The sequence below is a fragment of the Panthera uncia genome, chromosome E3, assembly GCF_023721935.1.
Source record: "Panthera uncia isolate 11264 chromosome E3, Puncia_PCG_1.0, whole genome shotgun sequence".
Taxonomy (NCBI): Eukaryota; Metazoa; Chordata; class Mammalia; order Carnivora; family Felidae; genus Panthera; species Panthera uncia.
The window spans coordinates 12,053,266-12,063,852 of record NC_064815.1 but is presented as its reverse complement, the minus strand read 5'-3'; the positions used below and the strand labels follow the sequence as shown (position 1 = coordinate 12,063,852).

Sequence of the window (10,587 nt, the reverse complement as noted above, 5' to 3'; positions counted from 1 at the left end):
AATTGCTGTTCCCCAGGAAAATCCAAGGCCAAAGGAAAGTGGGTCCTGAGCTGGATCCAAGCCTGCTTGGACCCAACCGGAACCTGCACAGACCCATTCTCACGCAACGCCCCTCTCAGATCAGCCAGTCTGGCCCCGCTAAACCGGGGGCTGGTGCTGTTGGTAACAAGATTGATGATCTGTGATTGAGAAGGAACATGAGCTGCCACTTCCCCACCAGGATGAGAGAAGAACCAAATCAGACCCTAAACAACACCTGCAGGGCCACACCTTCCATATGCCAGCCTTTTAATTTTCTATCATAACTGCATGTGACATCTGAAAATACACCAGTCTCTACAACACCTACCCATGCTGCTTTTTAAAATCCACCCACCTCTTATGGAACACCAGAGATATTTGGAAACTCAGGCAGGCTTTTCTTCCTATCTCCAGATGAGACATCTACTGTGGATGCGTGACCAGGAAGAGAACGCAGGGCGTGCTGGTGGCAGAAGAGAAGTGCCCAGGATGTCTAACTTGCTCCCTAAGGGATGTCATGAGAAATGACTCTGATTGCTATTTTTGAGACGGCATAACACCTGGGAGGTGGCAAACCACACTGCCGTTGCCCTTTCCTGAGCCCGAGGCCAAGAGCATCCTGCAAATTTGCAGAAGTAACTCCATCCCAGCCTCCAAAAGGATTGGGCCAGTGGGCTGACTTTGCCCTGCTGTGCTATAATCACATGGGTGATTGACTTGCACTATGTATTTCCTTTTTATTTCAACCCATCCCCAAAGCCCAGGGCAACTTAAAACCGGAAGAGCCACCACCTTCGTCAAAAAAGGACTGTTTTAAAAGCTTAACGGATAACTCCACAGCCATTCATTCAGCTGACTCCCAAAGAAATGGAAGGCATCTGGAAAATGTATTTAAAAATTGATTTAACATTGAGCCATGTTAAATGTTTTAATTTCCAGGCAATGGAATGCCCACCAAAACATCAATTAGTCCCAGCAATCAGGCAGGAATATTGGCTTCTGTTGAGGGATTCATTTATTTCAGCTCTGCGAAATACCTAAGAAGGAGAAATCCAATGTAGCCTATAGCTCCGAGGAAGAGACATTAAGCCAGAGAAGAAGCCAGATCAAGCCCTGGGTAAAATGGTACCACTGCCAGCACCCGCCACTCCTTACACACAAGTTACTGCCCTCTTTTCAGAGAGAGATGCCAGGAACTCGGGCGTCAGGTCCTCATGCCCTTGACAGAAAACACCCTTCCCACCCACAGCTTCTCTGTCTCCAAGCTGGAAAGCAAGAGAGGCTGAAACGGGGCAGAGAACGTCTCTCTGCTGAGGACACAAGCCAGCTGGAGAACTTTTAAAATCATTTTTAACAATTATTCTTCCTTTTGGTGCCTTTGAAATTTCAAGGCCCTGGGGTCTCCCCGCCCCAGGGGAGGCTGTGGATTGGGGTAGGGGGTCTCACAGTCTGAAGTGCCTCTGTTTCCACACACCCTGGGCCGGCTGCTTGGGCACTGAAGGGCGATGCACACACGCTGCTCACCACACGGTCTCGGCCATAAGAACCAGCAAAGGACAGCAGAGCCAAAGACCCCAGGCGCTGGGGGCTCCTAAAAGGAAACAGGGATGCACAGGAGGCCTCAGCAACCCGCGGGGGGAGGAGGGGTGGTAGTGGGCAGATGCATCATGCCCAGTTCCCTTAGTCTCCCTCTGGCCCATTCACGTGATTCCCCCCGGAATGTGGTTTGTTTGCTCTTTTCTCTTACGTGGGAATCATGACCCGAATGCAGGGCCCGCGAAGTGAGAATTCAATGTCATTATGTGAATCAGCTGGTACCAGAGCTGCCTTAATCCTAAGAGTCACCTGGGGAGATGGTTAAAAATGAAAATCCCAGGTTCCTCCCCCCCCCACCCCCCGGAGATTGTGATTGAGCAAGTCTGACACGAGGCCCAGGAATCTGTATTTTAAGGATCCCTCCCAGGTGGTCCTGACAATGAAGCGAGTTTAAGAAACAAGAGAGTAAGGGTCTTCCCCTCAGGAAGGGCCTGTGGGATGAATGAAAGGAGTAGGGTATCTAAGGTCCCACAGGGACACCACTTTCCGACACTGTTGGTTCAAGGAAAAACTAGTCCTGCCTCTCTACAGGGGATTTTGCAATATCCGTCAAAATTACAAATGTACATACCCTCTGACCTAGCAATACCACTTTGAAGACTTTATCCTGGAGATACACTTGAACAGATGCAAAGGATAAAAGGTTATTCCCTGCAGCCTTGTTTGTAAGTTGTTTTTTGTTTTTTGTTGTTTTTTTTTTTTTTAAAGAAAACACTGAACTATCCGTCTGTAGAGATCTGGTTAAATGCAGTTATGATGCAACTAGAAAACCAACCATTGCCGGGCTCCTATGCACAGATACACAACAAAGGGTACAACTACCCTTTATAAAAGTGCAGAGATAATCTATGGGTATGCACAGGCTGACTATCTCTGGGCAGATACACAAGAAGCTGGTAACATCACTTGCCTCTGGGGACGGGAAGGTGATGATGGGACAGGAGACAGAGGGAGACATTTCACTGTATTCCTTCCTTGTCAGACCTTACCTGTTTTGAACCCTGTGTACTAACTCTTGTGTGTATTATATAAAACACACAAGACACGCTATTTAAAAGTAATTTTTAAATGTATGCATATTCTATTTCAATGAAAAGTTTTTAAAATAATAGTAGTATATCAAAGGTCATGGCTCCTGTTTGTGAGTGTCGTCTGTGGCCACTTGTGGCTGCAGAAATTGGGAATTCCCCCAGTTCTCCATCCCCCCGCCAAGGGAAGGCTGGGGCAGACGGAGGGAGATATTCAGGTCAGGAAAAGGCAGAGTGGAGGTTTTGAGCACCAAGTTCTCCTCGCTCCCTGGGTATTTGCTGACGCTGCTCCCTCTACCCGGGACACTGTCCATGGGGCTGAGTCTATATTCTCCCCAGCTTGGGCTCCAGTTTAGACATTACCATCTTTGGGAGGTTGCCGTGGGCACTCCCCGATCCCCCCAAGCCCACATCAGCCGCTTCACCCATGTGTTCCCTCAGTGCCTGTGTTCCCCATCACAGCACCTGTCATACTGCCTCATGGTCGCCTGGCTACGTAGGCCCTCCCTCAACCCCAGGCTCAACTGATAGCTCAGTGAGCATGGAGAACACATCTGGCTTGCTCTCTGCTATCTCCCCAGAGTCCAACACCATGCTTTGTCCAGAGATGGTGCTCACTAAAGATAGGAGGGGCCACAAAGAAGTGACAGACTGAGGGGGAGGGAAGAGAAGAGAAAAGAAAGGCAAGGAAAGCCACACATCCCTGACCCCCTTATCCTAGCTGAGCCCTAGTCACCACCACCTCCCTCTGCCTCCTTCCCTCCCTGGTCTTCCTGGATGTGAAATCATCTTGTTCATTTACAAGACAGCCTCACCTGTCTTGCTCACCCCCATATGCCCAGCCCCTGCTGCAGGCTTGATGCATAGTAGGTGCCCAATATATACTGGTTGAATTTATTAATTAATAGTGCTCAGTGAGAAGGAGGTAGGATGCAAAGGAACCGGCGAAATGCATTTACACTCGAGAGATTCTGATTCAACGAGTTCTGGATGGGGTCCCAGAAACTGGCTGTTTTAAAAGTTCCCCCAGGGCACCTGGGGTGGCTCAGTAGGTTAAGAGTCCAACTCCTGCTTTTGGCTCCGGTCTGGGCTGGCAGTGTGGAGCCTGCTTGGGACTGGGATTCTCATTCTCATTCTCTCTCTCTCCCTCTCTCTCTAAATAAATAAACTTAAAAATTTTTTCTTTTAATTTTTTAAGTTCCCCCAGGTGACTTCAAAGTATAGGCAGAGTTGAGGGTCATTTACAGACGCTTGCTACGGACTTTAGATTTTTCTCCGAATGCAGAGTCTCGGAAGACTATGTGAGACCCCACTTTTAATCTTAGGAACGTCCCCGCCCAAGAACAGGGAACAAGGCTAAGGAGGACCAGGGAGAGTGTCCCCCTCACCTAGAGTAGAAGCGGAGGAGACGGTCCGGGTGGGGCTGGCGCTCGGGGGCGTGTCCAGCCAGGAGCGAGTCTTGGCGCCATCTAGCGCCCGCTGGAGGCTCTGCAGCTGCAACACGCTGAGCTGCCTGCGCTGGGCTGGGGTCACCGCCGCTGCGTTCTCGGGACCCAAGGAGGCTATCTGCTCCGCGGACAGCTCCTGCAGCGGAATGGGGGGGGGGGGGAAGGGACAGCGCCCTCAGTGGGTCCCCTCCGCGGGTTTCCCAAACCTCGGTCACCTGCCCAGGGCCGCGCACAACTTTGCCACACCCGTGTACCCTTTCTACTCCTCTTGAGGATCTTTCCCTAAAATCTCCTCACTCTTTCACTGCTAGAATAAGTTTATTTTTAAAATGGAAAATTTTGGGGCGCCTGGGTGGCTCAGTAGGTTGAGCGTCCGACTTCGGCTCAGGTCATGATCTCACAGTCTGTGGGTTCGAGCCCCGCAGAGCCTGACAGCTCAGAGCCTGGAGCCTGTTCCCAATCCTGTGTCTCCCTCTCTCTCTCTGCCCCTCCCCCAGTCTCACTTTGTCTCACTCTGTCTCTCAAAAATAAATAAATATTTTTTTAAAAAATTAAAAATAAATAATAAAATAAAATGGAAAATTTTAAGTGGAAATTTCCAAAAATGGAAGACCAGAGTGACTTGCCATCGGTAACCATTAACAATAGGCCAAAAGAAATGAAACAACCTTCCTGAATTCTAGCTAGAGTTGTTGGCCAACAATTTCTGAACCAAGGTCTCTTAAAATGTAATAAAAAGGAGGCTTTAAGCGTTATAGAGGTGTTAAAGACGTTTTAGCTCCAAACTGAGACTTCCTCCTTGAAGTAATCAGCATTAACAGAGAGTTGAAAAGACAGTCATGATTTTCTCACTGTGTGACTTAATGTTGTTTAATTCAGCGCAAGGTACCTCCTTCTCCAGGCTCCAGGTCTCCCACCTGAGAAACACTGATTTAGAGGAGAAAACACAAGCCTAAAGGCTAAAGATCTGAATCTGTGTCCCAGCCAGTATCATATGGCTAGTATCTATGTCTGCCATATGCTTGCTGTGTGACCTTAGGCAAGTTTCACAGCCTCTCTGGGCTCTAGACTAGATGTGGAATGGCACAGAGAACTCGTCTCCTGTGTGGATTCTGATGACTGCCTGCACGCCATGCGGGTGGGTCCTGTGAGGGCTCAGTGGAGGAAAGTGACGTCTGCCATGGGCACTGGAAGTGGGAAATTCTGCCAAGGACACTAGGGTCTTTGAGGACCCTGACGAAGATGTTTTCGGAAGTCGCTTCTAGCTCAGAGGACGTGGTGGCTAGTGTCAGTGGGTCTGGAATGAGATGGGATGGCAGGATTCTGAATTTGTAGAGGGGCTTTTAAAGTTATGTTGCTTATTTTCTAAGCACCCCAAAGACTCTGGGAAAGGGGTTATGCCCCCGCACCCGCCCCTCTTCTTTCCTTCACCCTCTTCTTATTCCCTCAGGAGATGCTTCCCTGGAATCGCGTTGTTCCCCTGCTTGGAACCCTTCCCTGCCCCCCGCTTTCAGGACACAGTTCCGGCTCCCGAATGGGGCAATGGGGACTTCACACTCTGGGCCAAGCCCACCTCCGCAGCTGCCTCCCCCCAGGACTCTTCACTGCAGGAGAATGAGCGTCCGTATTTGTAGCCCCCAGGAGAGGCAGCACCTTTGCCCTGCCCTTCCGTGTGCCACACCGTTCCTCCCTCCGACCTAGCTGTCCTGCCGCACAAGGTCAGCATCACCTCCTCCCTCAGACACACAGACACACCCAACACAGGTACTCTTCTGGCTTACACCTTACATCTACCATTAATGGAGTCTGTACTATAAAAATTATCTATCTTTCCGATGGGGCTGGCTTGCAGCCCAGAGGCCAGGCTGAATCTCTAGGCCTACCGGACTCTGTTTAAAAAAAGTAAATAAATTTAAAAGTGGTTGCCAACATTTAATTATCAGAAGGTTTCACATGAAAATGGAGACATCTGGAATCTGTAAAATAAAATTTTAAAAAAGGGAGATCCGGTAATAGTGATCCCAGATTGTCACACTGCGTTGAGGTGCCAGAGACGAGACGCAGCTTCCCCGTTTAGAGAGGGCTAAGTTTACACAGTTCACCTGGGACTCTACCCAGGCCACTGCACTCTTTCATGTTACCTTCTGAGGCCCAGCATGCACTGGGTTACACCCCAGGGGCATCTCTCCCGGAGCCCACCACAGGGGGGTGGTCAGTAGGGATTTCTGAAATAAATACCCAAACAAGGAAGCAACCACAAAGTGCATCCCAAACAAGACCAGGAGAAAGTGCTCAGCAGTGTGCACCATCCAGAACCAAGCTGCCTATCCCATGCAGAGCCCCCCAGAGGGGAAGCTCTGTAGCCTCAAGGACTAGGATTTATCTCCCAGAAACAGCTGGGGGAACTATCTGTGCTGGCATCTGTCCTGTCTTCTGAAGTCATTCGAGGTCTGCCGTCTGTCTTGAAATGAACCAGTGATGTGGCGTCGCGGGAGTCTGTCCGGCCTCGTTTGTGTGTCTTACACGGTTGTGGTGGACAGAATGTATTTCCAAGTTACCCAGCAAGCAAGAGTACCAGGGCCACTCCTCATCAGAGCACACCGTCCCCACCAAACACTAGTCTTGTACGGGGACACGAAGCAAGGACCCCTCACTGACTACCCCACTACAGTTGACCCAATGCCACCCTGTCAATTTTTTTCCATTGCGTCGTCACCTGTCCTTTGAGGTTTTCTTTTTTTTTTCCCTTAATAATTTATTGTCACGTTAGCTAACATACTCCTTTGATGTTTTCTTACCACTTTTCCTTAAACCAACTAAAATATTTTTACTTAAATTCATTTAAAAGGGAAATGTTATGTGGTGCAGCCACTCTGGAAAACAGTATGGAGTTTCCTCAAAAAACTAAAAATAGAACTACCCTACGACCCAGCAATTGCACTACTAGGCATTTATCCAAGGGATACAGGTGTGCTGTTTCCAAGGGACACATGCACCCCCATGTTTATAGCAGCACTATCAACAATAGCCAAAGTATGGAGAGAGCCCAAATGTCCATCCATGGATGAATGGATAAAGAAGATGTGGTATATATATATATATACAACAGAGTATTACTCGGCAATCAAAAAGAATGAAATCTTGCCATTTGCAACTACGTGGATGGAACTGGAGGGTATTATGCTAAGTGAAATTAGTCAGAGAAAGACAAAAATCCTATGACTTCACTTATATGAGGACTTTAAGAGACAAAACAGATGAATATAAGGGAGGGGAAACAAAAATACTATAAAAACAGGGAGGGGGACAAAACAGAAGAGACTCGTAAATATGGAGAATAAACTGAGGGTTACAGGAGGGGTTGTGGGAGGGGGGATGGGCTAAGTGGGTAAGGGGCACTAAGGAATCTACTCCTGAAATCATTGTTGCACTCTATGCTAACTAATTTGGAGGTAAATTTTAAAAAAGAAAAAAGAAAATTAAAAAAAAAAAAGGGAAATGTTATGGGGCACCTTGGGAACTCAGCTGGTTAAGCATCAGATTCTTGATTGTGGTTCAGGTCATGATCTCACAGTTTGTAAGTTCAAGCCCTGTATTGGGCTCTGTGCTGACAATGCAGAGCCTGCTTGGGATTCTCTGTTTCCCTCTCTCTCTGCCCCTCCCCAGCTTGCGACCTCTCTCTCTCTAAAAAATAAGTAGGGGCGCCTGGGTGGCTCAGTCGGTTGGGCGTCCGACTTTGGCTCAGGTCACGATCTCACGGTCCGTGAGTTCAAGCCCCGTGTCGGGCTCTGGGCTGATGGCTCAGAGCCTGGAGCCTGCTTCCGATTCTGTGTCTCCCTCTCTCTCTGCCCCTCCCCCGTTCATGCTCTGTCTTTCTCTGTCTCAAAAATAAATAAAACGTTAAAAAAAATAAAAAAAAATAAGTAAATAACCATTTAAAAAAATAAATAAATAATTTAAAAAATAAAAATAATTAGGAAATGTTATATAGGTCTACAATCCCTCATTGGCAATTCTGAAATCCAGAAACATCTCAAAGCTGAAAGTGTTTTCCAAAGTTTAAGACAAACTTCTTTGCCTGCAAAACCTGAATTGACTGAAGGTCACTTAGAGTCTCTACTTATTCCAATTAATGTGACGTCATTGATTACTTCACAGAAATATTAATGCGTAAGGTGCTTCCCCAGACACTGCTGGGGGTGTTAAGTTACATACTGTAGATTCACAGAGTGATCTTTTTATAATCTGGAAAATTCTGAACTCTGAAATATATCTGTCCCCAAGGGTTCTGGATAAAGAAATATGAACCTGTCCTACCATCATAAATAGAAAATCAATACCACCTGCTATGAAGGGAAGACAACCATAAAAATAAGTACAATTAAAACATAAATTAAAGTTTTAAGAAAAAAAATTTTTTAACCCAGAATGTGACCCATTCATTGTTGGCATACAGCTCCCCCCTGGCCCTTTCCGAGAAGGCTGGTTGCAAGCCTCTAGAATCCGAGGCCTGCCATCTGTTCCCCTATGTGATTTGAAATGGGGTCAAGCTCCTATTCTCCTTGAAGAACTGGGTACCTACTTTGAATATCTCATCAGGAAGGCATTTGATTGCTGATGGCTGGAAATACGGCATCAAATCCTTGTCCAGCATTTGGAGCTCTTCCTTAGTTAATCCAGCTGGAGAGGAAAAGGAATCACGAGGGTTTAGATCCAGCCATCAGAACTCTACTTGTTTTATTAATGGTGCTGCCTAATGTACAGATCTGTCTGTTCTAGGCAAGCCGCATTCCTTACCAAAGGCCCTGAAAATCACACTGGAGAATCAAGTTCCTTAATCAACTCAAAAAAAAAAAAAAAAAAAAAAAAAAAAGTGGGTCATAGCAGCCCTGATTGGTCTCCTACAAGGAAATCTATGCCCAGAAGGAACTTTACGCAATTGCAGATTGTGTATGAAACTAGTTAGGAGCCAATTAAATCACATCCTAAACCGCTTTAGTGAGCACAGGAATCACCAAGGGGAGATTTGTAGACCTCACCCTCTGTACCTTCAAGTCATGAATCTAGGTTCCACTGTAACCTTAGAGATGTTCACTACACACAGCCAAGGATTCTATTATTATTATTATTATTATTATTATTATTTGCTTTTGTCCCCAGGACAAAGGTTGGAAAGGGAGAGAAGGCATGCTCAAGGTGCCTCTTACCTGCAATGGTCCCGAGCTCCTGCAAGACAGGGCCGGACCACTTGGCGGGATCCCCAAATACAACTTCTGCCTTCCTCTTAAACTCGGCCAAGACATGGGTGCTGCAGAGCAGGGTTCCGATTCTGGCCACCACCACCCTAATTAAGAGGGAAGAATATAGTGTGAGCCTGGGAGACTCTTCAGACACAACTGGTGTGCAGAAAGTAGGCAGGCTCGGGGCCTGAGCAGCTCAGTTAATAAGCATCTGACTCTTGGTTTCGGCTCAGGTCATGATCTCATGGTTCGTGGGATCAAGCCCTGCGTCAGGCTCTGAGCTGACAGCATGGGGCCTGCTTGGGATTCTCTCTCCCTCTCTCTCTGCCCTTCCCATGCTTGCTCTCTCTCAAATAAATAACAACATTAAAAAAAAAAAAAAGAAGAAGGTAGGTAGGCTCAGCATCCAGAAAGGATCCAGCTGACTCCAATCCTTATCTTAGCCCAGAAAGGTGGCAAAGCATCAGGAAGAGGAGAACATGTTGCTGGATGAATGAGCTGGTCAATCATTTGCCATTGTACACACAACTGGTTTGGTTACCTGAATTCTGAGATTTTTATAAGTGAGACTTCAGTGATGTTCATAGCACACAAGGTTGTACCAAGTCCTACTAAGTGGAAACTCTTCAGATCCTGGATACGATAGCCTGAATCCTCCAGGAATCCTTGCAGAATGGATTTAGCCTATAAAAAATAAGGAAGAATAAAGATGAACCATCCAGAGACTAGGAGGGAATAACAGAGCTAGATCAGTAGCCTCTGGACCAATCCCCCACCCGTACTCCTCTGGACACACTCCCATTCCGAAGCATCCTAGCCACCGCCTCCATGTTCGTGTCCCTAAGGTGCTGCTTCCATTGAGTGTGTCCCCTGATCCAGGGAGGTGCCTTCTGGCAGTGAAACTCTTGTATCCTTCACCAACATGAAAGGAACTGTGTCCTGTGCCTGTGTCTGTGTCTGCTGGCTTATTTTCCTCAGTCACTCATGACCTTCAGATAGTTTGCTCACATAAGTTCTCCTGCGTCAGAATCCAAACTTTTCCAGCCTCTGTTTCCAGCACTGTCTCACAAACCTTGTAATATTCTGCTCCTTTGCCTTTGCTCAAATCATTCCCTCCATCTGAAATGTACTTCCTGCATCCCCAACTGTTATAATCCAACCAGCGTTTTATTTGGGCGGGACGGTGGGGGGGCGGAGGGGCAGTGGTTCAAGTCAAATGTCACTTTCTTCATGAAGTCTTCCCTGACTATCTTG

The 10,587-nt window shown here is 47.3% G+C and overlaps 1 protein-coding gene across 1 annotated transcript in view; it reads right to left on the bottom strand.

Annotated features, from left to right (window-relative positions):
- Positions 1-252: 252 nt before the first annotated feature.
- The window catches only part of OTOA (otoancorin), a 66,349-nt gene continuing 56,014 nt past the window's right edge, over positions 253-10,587 (bottom strand). The window contains exons 24-29 of the mRNA XM_049638416.1: positions 9,875-10,017; positions 9,301-9,437; positions 8,676-8,773; positions 4,034-4,229; positions 1,496-1,612; positions 253-1,058 (exon numbers count right to left, since the gene is read on the bottom strand). Of these exons, the coding sequence (XP_049494373.1) occupies positions 1,542-1,612; positions 4,034-4,229; positions 8,676-8,773; positions 9,301-9,437; positions 9,875-10,017 (645 nt within the window). The 3' untranslated portion in view covers positions 253-1,058; positions 1,496-1,541. The remainder of the gene's footprint in view (positions 1,059-1,495; positions 1,613-4,033; positions 4,230-8,675; positions 8,774-9,300; positions 9,438-9,874; positions 10,018-10,587) is intronic.